The sequence below is a fragment of the Clarias gariepinus genome, chromosome 16 (assembly GCF_024256425.1).
Source record: "Clarias gariepinus isolate MV-2021 ecotype Netherlands chromosome 16, CGAR_prim_01v2, whole genome shotgun sequence".
Classification (NCBI taxonomy): domain Eukaryota; kingdom Metazoa; phylum Chordata; class Actinopteri; order Siluriformes; family Clariidae; genus Clarias; species Clarias gariepinus.
This window is the reverse complement of record NC_071115.1, coordinates 10,999,772-11,020,839: the sequence shown is the minus strand read 5'-3', so window position 1 is coordinate 11,020,839 and position 21,068 is coordinate 10,999,772. Positions and strand designations below refer to the sequence as shown.

At 37.6% G+C, this 21,068-nt stretch overlaps 1 protein-coding gene across 4 annotated transcripts; it reads right to left on the bottom strand.

The window, feature by feature from the left end:
- Window positions 1–1,295: 1,295 nt before the first annotated feature.
- Window positions 1,296–18,602, bottom strand: tlk2 (tousled-like kinase 2). Of its 4 annotated transcripts, none has more exons than XM_053514691.1 (21): window positions 17,944–18,602; window positions 16,822–16,904; window positions 15,228–15,299; window positions 14,078–14,144; window positions 13,809–13,852; window positions 12,816–12,914; window positions 12,460–12,564; window positions 12,248–12,340; window positions 11,016–11,126; window positions 10,792–10,928; window positions 8,883–9,035; window positions 8,706–8,772; window positions 8,468–8,565; window positions 7,811–7,892; window positions 6,720–6,811; window positions 5,837–5,926; window positions 5,387–5,556; window positions 3,539–3,674; window positions 3,277–3,388; window positions 2,880–2,987; window positions 1,296–2,732 (listed from the first exon to the last, which is right to left on the bottom strand). In XM_053514691.1, exons 2-21 carry the CDS (start codon window positions 16,900–16,902, stop codon window positions 2,559–2,561), a joined length of 2,091 nt encoding a protein of 696 aa, XP_053370666.1. In that variant the 5' UTR covers window positions 16,903–16,904; window positions 17,944–18,602; the 3' UTR covers window positions 1,296–2,558. The 4 variants fall into 4 exon arrangements, with proteins under 4 accessions (XP_053370666.1, XP_053370667.1, XP_053370668.1 ...); XM_053514692.1 differs by having other exon boundaries at window positions 18,034–18,602; XM_053514693.1 differs by lacking the exon at window positions 17,944–18,602 and adding an exon at window positions 17,536–17,887.
- Between the last annotated feature and the right edge of the window lie 2,466 nt (window positions 18,603–21,068).

Sequence of the window (21,068 nt, the reverse complement as noted above, 5' to 3'; positions counted from 1 at the left end):
GTTTCAACTTGTTTTGGTAAAAATTTAATACGATACTTGTGTACCACATAAAATAATCCAGTAAATTATGTGAGCTCCTTCTCTAAATGAAAAAAAAAAATCATATTTTTATTATTGTCATGATTTGGTTTGAGGATGCAGTGAATCCCAATAAGCACCATGTGCAGTATACACATCCTGTATAACGGTAACAGACATTATGGGACTGTCACTTTTAGCTGCTGAAACGTACACCTCTGTACATCACAACAATGGATCAGTCAAGATGGATCACAATGGATTATCAAAGATATTGCATTTACCGTATAAGAATTTAGTTTATGATTTTTTTTTCTAATGTCCCTCTATTTTTTTTCACAAGCTCAAAAGTAATCATAAATATTAAATTTAATACTTGGCTACAAATCTTCCTTGAACCTATGGTAATCACCAAATACTGTGTTTGCTCCCTCCCAGGCCTTTACTTTGGCTGAAGTTAAAGCTGAAAACCTACACTTTTGCATCTTTGTTTAATTTCAAACCTATTGTTTAATTCAATTTGTTTTATTTATTTAAAGCTTTTAACAATGGTCACTGTTGCGAAGCTGCAAAAATGTGTTCTTGTACAACACTATTAGGGCTGAGAGTCTAGTTTATACAAAAGAAATTTTGCAATATTAAGTTAAAAAATAAATTTCTAGGTTAATGTTTTTTAAAATCTAATCTTCATTTTGCAAAAAATCTAAGTAAGAAAGATATCGATATGTGCATGTTAAAATAGTTTAGCTCAGTATATTTATTTTGACTTATTCCACAACATGGTTAAAATTTCTAATTGGATTGTTCAGATAGTATTTATTGAATTTCTATAAAAGCAGCTCTGACAACTTCTGGCCTCAATTTAAATGATTCCACCAGAGCGGAATCCTCAGGGCAAAAAAACTAAACAAAAAAAACAACAACTTTGTGCTTCCCACTTCCTTGGTTAATACAAGCCACTGTTTTTTTGTCTTATAAATGTCAAGGAAAAAATAAAAACAAACAAAAAAGTGTAGTAAGAGAAGATCTGTATTATGAAAAGAAAAAATGGTTTCCTGAATAAATTAATTCAGGAAATTAAAAGAATCACAATTTGGGAAATGCTGTCACTGAAAGATAATTAGCTTTTAAACAGTAGCAATAACACTCTCAATCAGTTGTAAACCTTTTTTCCCTTCTACACAGAATGAGATCAGGTCACTTCTCCTACCCTCAGTGTTCACTGAACGGTTTGACAAGTATGAATAAATAAATGAATCAAGCTCACACTAGGCAGGTTTTTTTTAACCAACAGTATTTAATGATCATTGCCATTTCTGCCCTGTACCCATTGTTAACCATCCCCCCTCCCTCCAAAAAGTCCTCTTCCCCACACAGTAGACAATCAGGACCAGGAATCAGCTATTTAAACAGAACTAAATAAATATGAGCGTGTGGGTGCGACTGTATGCGCATGTGTATGTATGTGCATGAATGAAATGTTAAAATCATGGGAAAGGAAAAGAAAAAAAATCTCTACCTTAAATCTTGGATCAAAAACAAAAAAAAAGTTAACTTTTCCAATTGTAACAGAAGATAAAACATACTTTGGGCCATCAGTTAGTAATGCTAAACCATCTACAACAATAGATTTTCTAAAAACAATGTGTTTGCAACAAAACCATTTAAAAATAATAAAAAACTAAAAAAACAAAAAAGAAATCTCAAGTTAAACAGCACCGCCTGCTGGCAGAGCTCCACTTTGGTCACAGAGGAGGGGTGGAAGAAAAGTGAGACAGACCAACACAAGTTTCTCCCCCCCCCCCAAAAAAAAAACCCCTAAGACTTCACCATAACAATTCCCAAATGGCAAAAAACTGAACTGCGTTTTTAGCACTGGATATTCGTTTGAACGATGGTGCTGCTGATATAGTTGGTTGAAATATGGGCTATTGACAGTGATGTAAGCTCACTAACAAAATTCCCTAGATGAAGGGTGTACAGCAGGAAGTGGGCACCAGGAAGAAGAAGAAACTCATTTTCAACATCTTACACAGAAGACACTGTAGTAGGAGTGAGGGGGTTCTCCCACATCATTAGCTATTTGCCTTCCAAAGAACAGAGGATAACTTTCCTTATGAATAAGCCTGTGTGTGCATGTGTGAGTGTTTATAACATGTTACGGGGTGCAGGGCACACATCCGTCCATTTAATCTGTCCAAGCACTTCCAAATCTGTCCCCCATTCAATCCATTATTATTTTAAACACGACATGGCCTCAGGAATTTTCTCTCTCTCTCTCTTACATTATGGATATCTTTTTCTTTTTTTAAATCCTCCCCAGACATGATTTGCAATGCTGGGGAGAGGAAGAGGGGTACAGAGGGATGAACACTGCACCAGGATTCCATCCATCCCTCTTTCCCCTTCCTCCTGCTCTCTCTTTCTCTCTCTATACTTAGAGGCAGATCCTCCACCTTGGGCGCTGTAGAGCCGAGTATGGCAAATACAAAGCCCGGCTCGCTCTGCTCCAATCAGACAGGTATGGATGGGCGGGGCTCTCAGTTTGAGGCGCTGCTATTGGATGAGCTGGAGGTTGAGGCGACAGCCGTGCTGGAGTTGCCAGTGGTGGCCACAGATTTGCGAATGTGAGGGAGCAGGAAGGGGTCGCTTGCCAGCTGATGAACATCAATACGATCCTCTTTGCGATACACCAAACACCGACGAATGAAGGCCTGGAAATAAAATCTTGGTTAGTTACATAAAACTGTCTATATTGAGAATTTGAATCATGGATTCTTTATTAGGGATAGAAGTTTTTTTGTCCTTCAAATAATGCACAGCCAAAAAAATAAAAAATAAAAAAAGAGGGAGAGGTGTACCTTAGCCTCAGGTGATACTCCAGGTTTGGGAGGAAACTGTACTTCTGTGGCTTTGAGTATAGTGTTTTCCTGTAGGATATCCTGCTGTGACTGATTATGACCAAACGGCTAAAAAGGAACAAACTGGATTAATGGAGAAAGAAGTTATCCTAAAAAACACAGACTATAATAAAAGACTGAAATAAGCATTTGGGGAAAATGTTACTAAAGCTTTTTTTTGCATGTTGCTTTTGCTCTTTAAAATGTCAATTGTACAATTTAAATAAACATAGGTGAGCCATATTAAGGCAGAGAAAGAAGAGTAAGGGGACTTTTGTCAAAAAGAAAATAAATCCGTTAATTTCCTTCATTTTTTTGAGAAGTGAAAAGATCCAATCAATTGGTAAATGTGCGTTACCTTTTTCCCATAGAGGCACTGGTAGAAGATCACTCCGACTGACCACACATCCACTTTGTTGGAGATCTTGGGTGGCTCTTTCCCTACCACAAAGCATTCTGGAGGCAGGTACCTACAAGACAGAGCGGGAATTAAAAAAAAAAAAAAAAAAAAAGGTTTGCGTTAGCACCAGAAATGTATTACTATACTAATTTATAGAAATCATAATTTATTATACAATGAACAATACATTGTGGTGACCCAAGTAAAGACCCAAACACACCAGTAAGTCCCAGCTCCTTGTGATGTAAGCTCCATGCCGTCTACGCCATAGTTGTCGTCGTCCATGATCTTGGACAAACCGAAGTCTGTAATTTTTATCTCTCCACACGCTGTGCCGTTCACCAGCAGGATGTTACCTAAATGCAAAAACAAGAATCAGGTCAAACAGTTAACGACATAGAAGCACAGTGATTTTTTTATGAGTATAAGTTAGATGAATCAATAAACAGTTGCTTAAGCTATGGTGACACCGGGCTCCATTTTAAGGCAGACTGTTTCCCCATAAAAAAAATTAAAAAAATAAAGTTATTAGTGACGAGTGTTCTGCTGCCATCTACGGGTTGCAGTGCTTGTTAGTAAGACTTGTATCTACATGAATTGTTGAGGTGTAAATCTCTAGTAGAAATGGTGTGTGTTTTTTTTTTTTTTTTTTTTCCCACACTCAATTGTCTTTGTATGATTTAATACATACACACCCGACTCTGTTAGTTCAATTCTACTGATTAGGTATGATTGTTTAATGTTCTTTAAAAATTATCATCCATCTATTCCTACAACCAACTACTTCTAATTAACTCTATCAAAATTATACCCCAAATTATTTACCATTATAACAGAACCAAAAATACGTCAAAAGCCTAGCTAGAAGCATGAATCCAATTGGTCAAATGTTATTTGTTGTATATGGTATAAGGTATATGTTAATTTTCTATAAAAGTAGCTCTGACAACTTTCCGCCAAACAAAAGAATCAGGGTATTGGAAAGCTGTGTGCCAAAATTGCTGGCACATCCTTAAATGGCCTTCAGGACCTGTACAAGGTCAGGTTTATGAGGAAAGCTTGATCAATATTGTCAGAATTGCACCATCCGCTCTGGTGTATATTTAGGTTACTACCATCAGGGCCACATAATCTGCCACAAGGCAGAACAAACTGGTTTTGTTCCTATTGTTCTCAGTACGGTTAATGACAGGTTTCAAATGATTTATTAAAAAAAAAAAAAAACAGTGTGGGGATAGTCCCTTAAACCAGTGACCTCCCAAATTCAATTCTCAGGTTTATATGTTTGTATTTAAACTCCATCTACGATTGATATAATACAAATAAAGTCAGGGCAGTGGTGGCTCAAACAGTTAAGGCTCTGTGTAACTGATCAGAAGATCAGGAGTTCAACCTCCAGCACCGTCAAGCTTCCCTTGTTGAGGTCTTAAGAAAGGCTACTAGCCCTATCTGCTCCAGTTTTCTAACTGGGATAATAAAAAATATACATTTTCACTTTGTTGTAAAGGACATGTGACAAGCAATTACATTTTTATTTTAAAATAAATTCATAAAATTAATAAAATATACTTGAGAAGATCAAAGTCTCTATTATCAGTGCGTTTTATTTGTCGTCTAAGAGAACAACTATTTAAGATAAGTGATAACAGGAACTTTCTTGCTTTTTTGGGCATAACACAACCATAAATCTAACTACACATGGACAAAAAGTATGACATGCCATATGGGCAAAAGGCATAAAAAGCAAGACATTTTAGGATGTGCTTTTATTGCAAAATGACTTTAGGGTGTAAAAAGGAACTCGGTTTCACATCAGGCTGCATCACACCACCCTATCATCACCCACACATTGTGCCAGATGTGTATATATAGTGTTTGTCTGCCTGAACAACGAAAAAGACAGGATGTTCAAAGCAAGGTGCCATGTTTTAAAAGAGAACAGGATATATTCTCTTATGTTCATAGCAATGTTCCCAAACCTCACTGATAATTATTGTAATCTAAACATCAGATTGAAATTGAAATTGCAATTGCAAATGGTACCTCTTAAGTGCCTCTTTTGTCTTACCTGGTTTAAGATCATAATGGATAATTGGTGGGCGGATCTCGTTCAGATATTTCAGGGCGTTGACAACCTGCATGATGATGGACCGGCCCTCTTTCTCAGACATTAGCTTGTGTTGCTTCAGATAGAAATCCAGATCATTGCCTTCACAATACTCAAGAACTGTGCAGAACCTACACACAAATAACACACAAATCTTTTTTTTTTCTCCCAGTATTTCTGATAGCTTTACAGGCAATGCTCATAAGTAATGGACATGTCATTTTACTGGATATTATTTAAATTAGCAACCGGTATGACCATGTGTGGTCAGTTAACGGACCTTGTTAATTGGATCAGTTAATTGGATCTTGAAGCTTTAATTCTCTTTTTAAGGTCACTGGCGGTCGTGTAAGCATTTCACTGCATTTCGTACTGTGTATGACTGTGTATGTGAAAATTTGAATTTCTTACGAGTCAGTGTCCAGAGAGAAGTAGTCGTAGAGTTTGACTATTCTGGGATGATCCAGTTCCTTATGGATGCGATACTCTCGGCAGGCGTGTCTAAAACAAAGCATAGAACAGCAATTATCTCCTATCGTACATAAAAGCCATCACATGACAGACGTTGATGTTCAACCTCTCCTAGCTGTAGTAGTTGAGCAAAAATAAATGTACACAATTTTTCAATAAAATTCCACTTCCATCGTGAAAACTTGTTTTATGCCAGTGCCAAAATATTTTTGCTAATCTACCTTACATGTCAGCAAAGCATACTACATGTATTTATAATTGCTTATGACAACATGATACATCTATAAATAAGTCAAACATGAACGAGATATAAGCTGTAATAATTGCCAGCTTGAAACAAGGGGGCTCATTTTGCTCTTCAGTCTCCTTCTCTAAAAGCTAAACAGCTTAATTAATGCCATCAAGTAAAGCGAGACTGTGATTCCTGCCTCTGTGAACATGGAGTTCCACATGTTATCCATGTGCATGGCGTATCTCCTCCAGGTACTCTAGTTCCCCCTCACACAGTCCAAAAACATGCAGATTAGACAAACTGGCATTCCCAAATTGCCTGAAGTATGTGAATGGGTTTGTTAAGATGTATGTATTTGCCCGCAATTAACTAGCACCCTCTCCAAGGTGTTCTCCACCTCATGCCCCAAGTGTCCTGGGATAGGCTCCAGGCCACCCGCGTTCCCGTATACAGGATTAAGTTGTGTAGACCAAAACTTTACACACATTATGTCTTAGGTGATTGACTTTAGTTTAAGTGTAAAAAAATCATGCAAATAAAAAGCTTCACAGAATGTAAAATTAATAAAAATATATGAAAGAAAAATCCTACTTGTGGTAGTTTTCCTTTTTCTCATCTCTCCAGTTTTTATTGAGTTGATGAATTTTCACTGCTACGTACCGCTGTTCTGTCAAGTCAAAGGCCTGGAGGAGAGGGGAAATAGTAAAAATGAAAAAGATAAGCCACTATGCTCCATATATAATTAACATGAACCAATAACTCACAGCACATTAATGAAGGTACAGTCATTAATTATAATCAATATATATAATATACATATATCCTCTCAGATAAAGATGTGCTCCAGTTTAAGATTTTTTTTTAAATAAACCACCAATGAAGGAAAAGCTTAACATGAAAAGTGTGATCTGCAAAATATCTGTTACAATGAGTATGTGTATGATGGTAATTACTAGTTGGTCTACAATGACAATGTACTTCTGCGTTGACAGCTGTGTCGTGCTTGTAATGTTAATGTATTCCGTAATAGATGCTTATGAGTAATCCTAGTTGATGTATACTCTATATGTGTACTATACTTTGGGTATAGTAATTGTGAATGATGGGATTGATTTTCAAAAAAATACTAGTAAAAGAAACATTGTACTGTGTGGTTAAACTGATTATTAATTGATTATCGATTGGATTACTCAAACCGAGTTCCATCACTACTGCATATGCCATTATAATAAATCTGTTATGTAGTTATACAATGTTTATAAATAAACTTGATTTCTTGGAGTGGTAAACAAATGATGAATAAATTAGATAGTCTATCAGTTTAGTGGAAGTTTTAGTATGCTGACCAGTCTAATGTAAGTGACCAGTTGCACATCATATTTCTATTTCTATTTTTATTTTTAGTTCTATTTTTTCTAGCACATTTCTATTTTTATTTTTAGTTCTATTTTTTCCTAGTTTAATTTAATTTTTTAAATTTAATTTCTATCGTATTCTTTTATTTATATTTATTTCTTATTTGTAAACTTTAATTCTCTTTTAGGGTCAATGGCAGTCGTATAATGCATTTAACTACATTTCGTACTGTGTATGTTTGTGTATGTGACAAATAAAATTTGAATTTGATTTGAATTTGAGAAAGTGGAAACAAATGTCACATATCCACATTGTAGCCGTCCTACCTTGTAGACTTCGCTAAAGCCACCTCGGCCCAGGAGGTGCAGGAGCAGGTAGCGGTCATTCAGTGTGGGGTGATCTTTAAACCTGACAAATGCAAACAAAACAAATACGATTGATGTTTAAGCAGCATCTTCCCCCTAAAACCTGCCACACCTGTGGCAAATGACTGATTAGCAGAGACAAGATTTCTAACATATTCCCTGTACTGAAAAATAAACATAAATCTTGTTTACCAATAAATCACTTCTAACAGATTTTTGAGGCCAGTGGTTGGGCGAGTCAATAAACACTAAAGTAAACTTTTGAATTCTTTAGTCGAGTGCATTTACAAATGAAGATCTGGTTAGTCATTACTAATGCAGTATTTTTTGGATGCAATTGCTCACAGACGATAAAACTTCAGGAAAACTCAAAGTAACTGAAGAGAATTTTTTGCTCAAATATTAAAAGTTTAAATTAAACTGCTTAGCAGCTTTAATGAAGACATTATTGTTCCAGGGTTCCGGCTATAGTTTGCACTTCTATAACTTGTCACATTCTTGAAATCTTTGACAATATTCCACAGCAGCTCAAAGACATCTATTATAAGCATTAAAAAAAGTGGGACATTATTAAACCGAAGACTGAAACATTAAAACAGGAGAGAGGAGGAGACGTACTGGGAGTTATCTTCATTGTGTATTCTCTTAAGCTCGCGGATGTGAAGATTACGCACTCGTTCCAGCCTCTCCAATTCAACTTGGATCTCAGCTTCCTCCTACACAGCACACACAATTTTTGAGTCTCAACAAAGTTCGTCAAAATAAACACACCAAACAGAGAATGCCAAGTCTGTTACAACAGCTTAGAAATTAGAAACTAGAGACAGCAAACATCTGGTTGACTTATGCTCTGTACCTTCTTTAAGTGACCGAGTCTCAATTTGAAAATCTCTTCTTGCTCGTGATATTCTGCTAGTGATAACCTATTGGCACAGAAACGGCACAGAAAATAGAAAAGGTGAAACGTGTGCAAACGAACAACAATGCAGCTGGAGGTTAAATGACGGTCCTCTCTTGCTTACGCCGTACTCACATCTCGTTCTCTGCGCCGTTGCTTTTGTTCTTGCGTTTGTTGGGTTCTAGGTTGGGCGGTGGAGTCTGGGCTGCGCTGGGTGGCTTCTTTTTAGCCAGAAGCTTCCTTTGTCTCTCTATGTCCTCTCTCTGAGAGTTCACCCGCTCTTGCTGCCTACACATAAACAGAGAAACAAAAACTCAGCTAAAAGTTATTTTTAAATAAGCACAAAACTGCAAAACTGGTGTTTAATCCTAAGAAATTTTTCTTTGTAATGATAATAGTGTTTCTCTTTTTTGACCTTTAAAATTTAAGCCACATCCCAAGCCTTAACCAAGGCTACTTTTAGGAGTGTGCAGAAATTTATATGTGCAGAATTCAATAGCAATGGTTAAATGGTCCAAAATGCAACTTTTAAAATTAATGAATGTTTGTGAAATTCAATATGGCTATAGAGTAGCCATATTTTATATCCTATAGAGTAGGAAAATATATATATATATAATTGGTGAAAAACACGACTGAATTCATTTATCGAGTAAGTATACAGCTTATATACAGTATATACCAATCAGCCATAACATTACAGCCCACTCAAAAATTATGCCAAATATTGTGTGGTTTTCCCTTGTGCCAATTAGGCAGCTCTGGCCCTTCAGCCCATGACTCCAAAAGGCATCAGATACCCCTTTTCCACTGCTCTGGTTCCCGTGCCGGTTCCCAATTTTGAAACCAGTGCTGCGCTTTTCCACCGAAAAAAATTGGTGCCGGTGGCCTAAAATAAGCACCGAACCGGCCCTAAACTCTGCTGGTCTAGTCGCAAGAACCCGTGACGTCGTGAGCGGTGGGCGGAGTTACATGGAGCGTTAAAAAAAAAATAATAATAAAAATGCTGAAGACCCAAAGTCCGTTAATGTGGAGCGCAGATGAAACAAAAGCACTTTTAGCAATTTGGACATCCGCCGAGATTCAGCAGAAATTGGAAAGTGCTTTAAGAAAAAAAAAAAGTGTATGAGGAAATAAGAGAAAAACTAATAGTCGCAGGCTTCACACGAACAACCGACCAAATAGTGAATAAGCTAGTTGTCTATGTATCTCTTTCAGAGGTTATAACACGTCGAATAAGCTGCCTTTGGATACTGAAATAAATTTTTATAGTTTGGAGAATAACCAGTAAACTGACTTTGGCCATGTTCGTGTCTGTTTAGTGGGCATGGCCTGTGACGTATTATTATGCAGTTCCCGCTAAGCTCCTGTCTAGTGTAAATGCGGGCCGGTTTTCGGTAGTTCCCAGTCCAGCACCGGCCGAGCACCAGAACCGTCACCTGGCACCAGCGTAGTGGAAATGAGGTATAAGGGTGTGCTGTGATGATTGACAGCAGGTGGTTGTCGGTGAATCCTTTGGGTGCTGTGGGTTACAGGCTGTGGCCTTCGTGAATCAGACCTGTTTTTCCGGAAAATTCCTTACTTGCTTGATCAGCCTGGGACCTGGAAAGTTTGGAGGCCAGGTCAGCGGGCTTGGGCTCTTTGACTGCTGAGTCCTGTGTGGCCAGCATTGTGAGATCAGACCAGACATTAGTTTTTTCTCCCTTGAGCATAAATGATCTTTGGGTGCCCATGATCAGTGTACTTGTACGTAAATGATATTCAATGTTAATGTATAATATTATGACCAATCAGTACCTATAAGCATCTCTAAATACCAAACTGATTTTTTTCTTCTTATACTTTCAAACTATTATGTAACTTATTAACACCTTTTTTGGACATTTTGGAATTCCATAATTACAGATGTAGGTTTTTAGTTGTCTCACTAGAATGCTTTGAAATTGTAGTAATTTGATGATGCACATTTTATATTTGATCAAAAATCTGTTCTTGAGCTCTGAAACAAATAAGGATCACTAATTCACACTGTGTGAGGTCTTACTTGATTAAATTCTGAAAAGCATATCCATCAGTCCATTGCTCTGTGAAGGATGCACCATGTCGCACTGTAGTGAAATGGCCCAAACGGAGACGGTCCTGCATGCTCTTGTCCCTGCACGCCATCTTTTCCTGCTTGGACTGAGCACACACACACACGTGCTTACTTAACACAGACGTCACATTATAATAACTCCAACCACAAACATAGAAGTGAGATGTCCATACCTTCTCAATAAGCAGCTTCTTGCTCATAGTGACACATTTGTTAAGACGTTCCTTACAGCGCTCTAACATTCTCTGCTGCTCATCGATCTGCCTGCGCAGATCACAATTTACCTGCAACACAATCATGTATTGTTGTTTAATGCGTGGGAAAATTTTTAAGCATAAACAAGAAGTGGCTGACTCTACAGATGTATGAAATGATAAACAAACAGGAACAAGGAACAATTAAAGAAACTTGGCTTTGAGAATGTCTGGAAAATGGCTGCGGTTCAAAAACTATAGCCCACATAGCCCAAAGGTAGAGATTAGGTTTGAGCAAAAGACACAGGAACAGAAATGTTACAGAAGGACTTGATTGGTATAAATTCACATTTTAATGAGCCTTAATTATTGGAATTTTTTAGATATTACTTTTTTTGTGAACAAAGTACTGTGCAAAAGTTTTAAACATTTTTTTAATGTCTTTATGTTATATTAAATGATGTAGATTAAATGAAAGAATGGAGGAAAAAAGGCCGGCTGCAAAGTGTCTAAAATGTAAAAAATTGTTGTTTATGTAACCTCAGCAGCAACCTCGTTGTCTCTCGTCTGCTCCAACCGCTCAACATTCAGCATCACCAGTATATTAAGCACCCGCCTGATCATCTACAATCTGCACAAGTTTCACACTGGTGCCTTAAGTTAGATAGTTTTTTAATAACACTTAAATGATTCATAGGTCACTGTGTGATGTAATAAATAAAAACATTCCTCTTAAACTGGTCAGGTACAGGGACTAGACTGAAAATGCCAAAGAACTTGACAAATATGAGAGCCAAAAAGGTTTAACACAAAGCTTGGAAACATATTTCTCAAGATTAAAGTAAAGACTTTTGCACATTATTGAGTGGGTCTACGGTAGTAAGATATTAGTTCATTACAGTTACACGTATATGCATTTTTCCTCTGAAACTCTCACAGCCACAGAGCTAGGAATGACAACAGGTTTCCGATAGACTGTAATTGTGAATATATTATCTGATCAGCCTGCAGAACAGTGTCCATTACTTAAATTCCTTCTTATAAAAATCTTAGCAATGGATGTGTGCAGGTGCATGCAAAACCCTAGAAATATCTGTTTGGGCCAAATGTCTATAAAATGTGAAGGAAAATGTTTAAACAGCATCAATAAAGTCTGAATTTTTTTCAGATTCAAATACTATCCAAATGAATGCTGCTCCTACAGTACTTACCCTGAGCAAATCATCTATGCGTCCCTCTTTTTTCTCCAGGTCTGAACTCTTACTGCTCTCCAATGCAGCTAGCTTTTCCAGGGTCATGTCCGACTGCGGGAAGAGGAAAAACATAATAAAATAAATAGAAAAATTACAAAAGTGCCTCCAAGCACGTTCTAAATTAGTTTATAACAAAGGTCATAAGGTGCAAGTGTGTGAATTCATGGTACCTGTGTTGCCCGGTGCTGCGTGTGTGTGAAAGCTGGTTTGAGGGTACACGATGAGTGGGAGTGGTCTGTATTGGAATTGATAGAGGACGGACTTCCCTGCTGCACCTGTCAATCACAAAAGATAAAACCCGTCATACTCATCTTCAGGTACTAAAATACATGACATCACATACACCATTTTAAAGTACATAAAAACATGGTGTGCCAGTACAGGCCTAATTCTAATTGAATATTTGAGATGGGTTAATGGACACTCTATACAGTCAGAGCAGCAGAGAAAAATGACTGGGTGGCAACTGGAGGGCAGAAGAAAAGAGTAATGAAGAAAGGAGAGAGAGTGAAAGCAGGTGACTCACTGCAGCAGGAGGGTTGGAGAGAGAGTGCTGTGGGGAGGAGCGCACCACAGGAGGAATACCACGCGCCGGACTAGTGCCAGTACCACTACCCCCCGCAAACTAAACACACAGAAAGAGAGGGAATTGTTAGCATAAAGGGTGAATGGTTAGTATAAAATGTGTGGTTAACAGAAAACAGTCTATATCTTAGCGTTATACGTTTTTGATCCGCAACGATCAAACTAAACGACTCCATTAGTATTCACTCGAGAGCCGATGCCATATGTTGCTGTTTACAGGATGCTGTTGTTTTTGGTGGCAGCCATCTTTTCGCTGCTACACAGGAATGCTGGATCATTTACAAATGCAACCTGGGTGCAGTTGTCTTACTGGTCTCATCCTGAGTTACTCTCTAATGTCACATAGCAGTTCTTAGGCTAATGTGCAGTCACTGCCTCTAGCTTACTGTTCAGATTGTCAAAACATATTGCTTTCCCAAGGGTATTTGTCACAGATTGTTTAGCTCTTTTGCTAGAAATATTTAACTTCATGGAGTTCACAAACACCTTTTCTAGCTCGATTTTTACAGAAAAGCAGAAGTCAGCTAGGAATCCATAATAAGCAGACTACAGTATCCCTATTTTACTTGCTTATGATGCTGAATAGAAACCTTAAACTAGAAGAAGATATTTTGGGGTTTAATTAATAGATTTAAAACAGCACCTGAAACCATGAAGACTGTATATTTTCACTTGTTGCAAAAAGAAAATTAAGCCATTGTTTTTTGTATGCCTTTGTATGTTTTTTGTAGGGTTTTAAAAAAACTTTTTTTTTAATATAATTTAGTTTGCACAAATTATGACAGAGCTAACTGCTAAATTAATTAACATAAATCAAGTACATTTTTCAGCAATAAAATTGAGCACGGCATTCAATAAATATTGATAATCCCATTTCTGTTTCAGGGTTGGAAATAAATCATTACATATACACAGTCAAACTCTATGAACTTACCTCAAAATAATCACTTATTTTGTGTCCCCGGCCTCCTGCTTTGGCTGACGGGCAGACAAGGAAATAAAAATAAAAAAAATAAGTAGATGTGAAGCTTTCAGAATTTCAATTCATCAAGACTATGTGAAAAATCTACTGCCAATTCCACAGTCTTTAAAAACTAAGTTGAGTAACGCTCTCCTAATTTAATTAGGGAGGAACCTTGGGAGATCAGGTAAAAGAGAAAGTGAAACAGTCAAAAAAAAGGAAAAAAAAAACAGAACACCTACCTTGACTGTCAAAGGGGTCTCCTTTCCTCTTTCGCGTTCTCTGGTCATTCGGCTTCTTTTCAGGTGTCTGTGTGTGAGAGAGATTGGGAGAGAAAGTGAGCAAAAGAGAGCATGAGAACGAACTGGCAACAAAAGAATTTATGACTTCACTCATTCCACAATTCCTTTTGTTCTAGGCATTTCCTTGAAGATGCTGGGAAGTGTGTTTTCTTACAACTTGTAGACTAGATAACAGGCTCACTAAGACTAAACAAATCAGTACTGTTCTATTGTAACCGTGTACACATGCCATCTACTACAATACCCCATCGTGAAGATCCTTTCCCACACCAAACAGAAAACACTTTCCACAACTAAGGAAAAGTAAGTAATTCTAAAAACATTTTTTTTTTAACAATAGAAAATTAAGCTTCTGATACTTTCCGTATCTGAGTGACTTATGTTGATTACGAAAAGCTTGATGACTAAAGAAATCAATGCATTAGGAATGAATAACCCAATGAACGAGTGTAGAAATTCTCGCAAACTACGCCCTGACTATGGCATCGGGTTATGAATGGACCGTATTTGCATTTCGTTGAGACATGACTGCAACACAATGATTAAAGTGGGGATGCAATGCTACAGACAATTACATGTGTATAACATTTTTTAAAATAATGTAAGGGCAATATGATGGTTGCTTTTCACTATGTAACAGTTTCTACATACTGCTAATTAAAAGCTTTTTGAACAGAGCATTTTACAGATGGATGTTCCCCAGCTTCACCGCATTAATGATCATTTGTTTTACATTACATATTTTTAACATTCACTTATTATAGTTTTAAGTGTATTGTTACACAAACACTAAACAAGTGCTTAGGAATCAGGTGGTTGACAAAAACAAATTAGAAGGAATGCCTTAATATAATCCTGTGATTTGTCTTACAGCCACCACTACAGTCAGAGCTGCTGTTATAGAAATATCAGCACCTTCTGGCCAATCAGCGCTGCGGGAGAAGCTATATTAAGAGACCACAGGACGTAGCAAGAAAAGTATGCGCAAGATCCTGAGCCAACATTAGGAAGCTGAATTTAGGTAGTGATTTATCACTTCTAGCTGCATTCAGCTGAAATACTTGCACAGATTGAATGGTGTGTAACTAACCTCAAGCTCTTTGTCACTCAGAGAGCCCACGCTACACAGACTATGATTGGATGACTCGTTGTGCCCGGAACCCTACAAAAAGAAGAGAAGCACAACGTTAATACACAAGTACAGAGCTTCAAATTTTAAGACATAAGAGCTGCCATGAAATGAACATCCTGTTTACGAGTGCACGGCTCCGCTGCGGCACTAAGATGGCCTTCGGATCAACCAAACGCTGCTATTCATTACCCCCTGACATTTTTCCATCCCACCAGGCCAGAGGACCGCAATGCCAACAGCCTTCAAGGTTGCATAGAGAGATGACGGGATGGGGGTGGAGTGAAGAGGAAGTCTTTTTTTTTTTTTTTAAATTACAACTCATCTCTCTCTCAGGCCATTTCAACCTCAGTGGAAAAAAAGCATGCATTATTCACAATAAGACGGCGCAATCTGCCGACACACCTGACGGGCATCGTGGAAGAGACTCGTGTTTCTAGTGAAATGTTTCCGCTGCCTCTGCACTATGCGTCACAGTTTAATCATCGCTGCGAGATGTGGTTTTGCCACATGCCAAATAATTAGAAAATATGTTACAGTGACTATTCACCTAACAAAACACCTGGTGCCTCTAAATGACTCAATTCAAAACTGAGTCTCACGAATTTATCATATAGACGATGTGAAACAAAACATTCTTATGAACATGTGTATTTTTATAACACTGACGTACGCTGCTGTTACCTACAATAAAGAGTGACTATTTAATAGTTTAAATTTTTTTAGATTTTAAAGTTCGGAGAGGATGTACTTTGCACCTCAGCCAATTAGAAGGCAAACTGAATTTAAGCTCATTCACATACATACATATTAAGCAAGTTTAATTAATTAAAATGAATATACCTGTATATAATTTCAAAAAGAACAAGCTGTCAATGCAATGCTCAGATTTATTAACCTACTGAACAAAATATGTACATTTGACTAAAAATTAAGAAAAACAACCAACTCTGCTAAAACACATAATTATAGGAAAAGTGTGTAACGGTAGACACCATGCTTTTCTGTCTCCCCCCCTCATGTGCCAAAACCTAAGTATCATCCCATACCCGATTCTGAGGTTTTACTTACAAATCAAACAACTGTCAGTAAGCTCTTAAGCACACTTAAAAGACATAATAATTTTGACCTTTGTGTAGGGTGAATAGACAACACAATCATTAAAGACATTTCAGTCCAAGTGTGTCTCAAAGCATTCACGAAATGCTAATTTCACCCTTGTTTTGGTGTTCGCTGCGAAATTAACATAGCTAGGTTTGCTATTAGATACACCTGCGATGTTTTACAAACAGACAAAACATCAAGAGATCAAATCAAGAAGATGCTTATTAAGTGACTGGACATGAGATTAGGACAAGAGATTTAAAAGTTATTGGAGAGAGAGAGAGGAGATATGTAGTTTTTATTAGCATATATTGCTAAAATGTAGCAATATATGCTGATAGAGATGTAGTTTCTATAGCATAAACAGAAAAAGAAAAGCAAATGAGGGTTTTAAAAGAAATTATGGAAAAAGGGGTCTGACAAATCAGAGCGGAGCGCTGTTACGGCAGACCTTGGCGACTCCAACCCCAGTGAATCGAGCCTCGAGCAGCTCCTGCCTCCGAGGATCCAAGCTGTGCAGTTCCTCCATCATGACTGCAAAAAGAGAGAGAGACCAAGAGAGATGGTTTGCATCTCATTACGTAGCCATAGTGATGCTGGGAGGTTTGATACCACAGTAATGTCAGTGTGACATGTTGAGTCATGGGCCACTGATGCATGTATTTTCGAGACCTTTCCTAGACTTGATGAGTCTCACTGATTGCTTTTTTTTTCCCCCACTGAGCCACGGGTATGAAAATGTCCCACAGACCTGCTAAGACTTAAAGCATCGTAAAATCAGGACTCACACAATCCCACAGAACACACACATGCTAAATCTGTGCTGTATGAAACTACTTAAAACAACTGGACCCCCCAAACACTCATCACATCATATTTCAAACTATAACACTGAACTGCAAAGCCAATTTAGCTAAACAGGACCTGAATAACTACTTTAGGTCAACAGAAGGTTCAGGGTGGTGGCCAGAGGAGGGGAAAAAACAAACAAACACAAAAACAAACTAGGCAGTTATACACCGAGCTAACAACCCAAGCATACACAGGCTAATCAATCAAGCCATAAGGCTAGCTCCCGAAATATGCCATCATTAAGGATGCAACTAAGTTAATTCCAGCTCATTTAACCTAAATGTAAAATGCAAAACGCATATTAAAGTCTCACCGAAAGTAATAAAAGCATTTAGCTTATTTTCTCTCCCTTTGTATATATATATTTAATACGTTAAGGGGTTATCTAGCTAAACACCATGCAAGCTAGTTAGCTAAAGCTAGCAGACAAACTATTCCTTGCCTTCGTGTAACGTATTATCTATTTAAAAAAATAAACCGTTGGACGGAAAAGTATTATTTTTTAAATTATATATTTACTAAAACTTATATATTTACCAGACACTTAGCGAAAGTGTTAGCTGAAGCTAACCTTATATGACCCATGGGGTTTGGCACCATCATGAAGACATTGTTTGCACTCTTCTGCTATTAAATCTAGCAGTTAACAAGCTAATTAGATTCTTGTTTAGTTTTGACAGTCAGCGAAGAATTACTAAGCAGCACAGAATCATGGGTTTACCTGAACTGTCGAAGGATTTAATTTATGATGTATATAATTTTTTTTTTGGTGTAATTTGTGACTGTTCTCCCCCTCTTTGTCACCACAGACCTCGTCCTTAGTTAGCCAGACATTCCCGAACAAGGCCTCCAATCCCCGAGTCTCGCTAGCGCTCGTATGCGGCGCAAGACGCGTGGTGTTCGGCTCCGGCTCCGAGCGTCAAGCGGAGGCTGCGGTACCTCCCGACACACGAGGCCTCGATACGGTCAACTATTCCTTTTGGCCTGCTTAAAAGCAGTCTATGAAGTGTTCAGGGCTCTCTACGCTCCTTTCTTCTTACAAAGCAATGGCATGCTGCCTACACAGCGATTTCCACGGTCAAAGCGCATCGAACATGGCTCCGCTCCCAGCGAGTTAAAATCTCAATCCTCTTCTCGGATGTCTGTTTCAGATGCTCTACTGCGGGCCAGCAGCACCGAACCGGGATCATCAGCGCCTCAAATAATCAAAACCGCGACGAAAATCAACTCCTGCGTGCACATCTCCCGAGAACAAACACGACGTGAATGAGAAGTGAAGCTGTTCCCTGAGGATCAGTTAAATCCGGATCGATTCGGTTCGGTTCTCATTTTTCGCAATGTAAACAATAATCGGAAAAATCTCATATTTTCTCGTGAGATTGTGCAAGGTTTTCGGGGCATTCGGCCACGCCCCGTTTTTACATTCCATACGTTCTGAAAAGAAAATAATTTAAGACTCTTTAATTAATAGTCAATTTTTAAATAAGGTTATTTTCCTTGTTATTAAGGTGTTATCACCAAGGATACATGTTTTTTACTTTCAGTATGCGTGTATCACCTGGAAATGTCAATAGTGTACCTTTAAAAATAATATAAGATATATAAATTAAAGAACCTTTAAAGCCACTCGTGCACATTTAAAACTTCCTTTAAATAATTGCTAAAATTAGTTTGTATTCATTTACATAAAAATCCTTACAAAGAAAGTTCTAAGATTACAACAATGACTAAATAGTGACAACACATTTCTAACACACAGAGATTAATTCATTAATAATTACTTCATATCTATAAATAAGACCCGTTCATTTGAAGTGGGGCTTCATGTTACTACTTTTGACTATGACTACATAATACGATACCAGATTAGACACATACGTTGTAGCCTTTGATGCAAAAAAGAATTGTCCATTAATTTTTAAATATATATATATTTTTGCCCTTTTCAAAATCTAATCCATTTAAACATCTACGAATGTCTTGAACTCATCACGACACCAATTCCAGTAGCTAATCAATTCACTGCTTTCGTAAAGCTCAAGTTGTTTCTCTACTGCTAGATAAAGTGATGTCATTAACTCTAACAAAGGCTTTGATGAGATTTAAACAATCCCATGATCTCAGAATGGGAGAAATGGCACATATTTTTCCAAAATTATTCACTTTATCAAGTGATGCTAAACAGCCCATATAGCTGTACGAAAAGCAGACAACAATTAAACACAACAAAGCGTTCAAGTTATATAATTTTTTATTTATCTTGTTGAATTTTGTTTAATTAAAGGGATGACATGTCAAAAACAAAGGGTGAATGGTTGCATTTAATAAATGCTACAAACTAAAGATAAAAGTCACAAAGCACTAGTCAATGCACAAAAGTCAATGCACAAGTTACCTATCCCAGGACACTTAGAGCACGAGGCAGGGTACACCCTGGATGGCGTGCCAATTCATTACAGGGCACACACATATACACACTCACACACCACCGGCAATTTGGGAACGCCAATTGCCTAATCTGCATGTCTTGACTGGGGGAGGAAACCCACCAAGCATGGGGGGAAAATGCAAACTCCACACACACTGGGGCAGGAACTGAACCCGGACCCTGGAACAATCCTGACACAAAATACTAGTAATACTAATAACAGTAATAAATACCCATTACACCTAAAGGCCCAAAATGGGTATAGTTACAAGATGAGCATTCAAATTTACTGGTTCACCATTTACATTACAACGCCATTTAAAAATGTAACTCTTCTTTAATGACGCCTGTGAAGCTTCCGTTTATTATCTTTCTTCCTCTTGTTATCAATAACTGTTGTGGCATCATATATCATTTTGGGTCACGCAGATCATTTTGAGAACAGTGCCTTTCCAGATATGGAGTATTTCTTTACTTTTTAAAATATTTCTGCAATTATCATTGTAATGTAAGATTCATCTTCCAACAGCAAATGGTGCACCTTGAATTTATATAATGATCTCCTTATCTATACTTGTGACAAGACTATTAAGATATTTAAGGTCAATAGTAATGAAGTAATATACAGCAAAATCTTTCAAGGAATGAGGGAGAATTACAAACAGCAGTAGGCACAGTTTTTTCAAAGGTAAAAACACAGACATTTCTGTCGGTGTGGTTTCTTATTTACGGAACCACTAAAACAAGTGCAGATAGAACAAAAAACACTTACAGCCCTCTTTTCTGCTCATCGGACCAGTTTGACCTATTTATCTCTCTCTCTCTCTCTCTCTATATATATATATATATATATATATATATATATATATATATATATAGTAGTGATATCTATCTATCTATATATACTACTCACAATAAGTTAGGGATATTGTGAGATACTTTGTGGATGTCATACATAAGGTGTTTGTTCCACTTCAGACAATTTTGGGATAGCAAGGCAATTGTATTGGGGTGATAGACACGTCTCATTTTGTGTTTTCCATGTAATGGTCTCATTGTGTACACGTGTGCCTTATATTGAGGGCAATCACAAAAGACAACCTTTTTCAATGTGGCATCAATTTCAACATTCTGTGGGTATAAAAAGCTGGTATTGTCAGTATGTCATTCCAAGTTCATCATTTAAACAGCCATGAACACACGACGAACACACAATGAACAAGCAGTGTCACCTGGCCATGGTGCGCCTTCGGGACGGTGGCAGGCAATCAGATGTTGCTTGTAAACTTGGTGTGTCTCAAAGTGTCATCAGCAGACTTGCATCAAGACACAGAACTACTGGCAGAGTTTATGAAAGACCCAGGAGTAGAGCCCCACGAGTGACAGACCGCAACGATGCCCAGTACCTAAGGACCTAT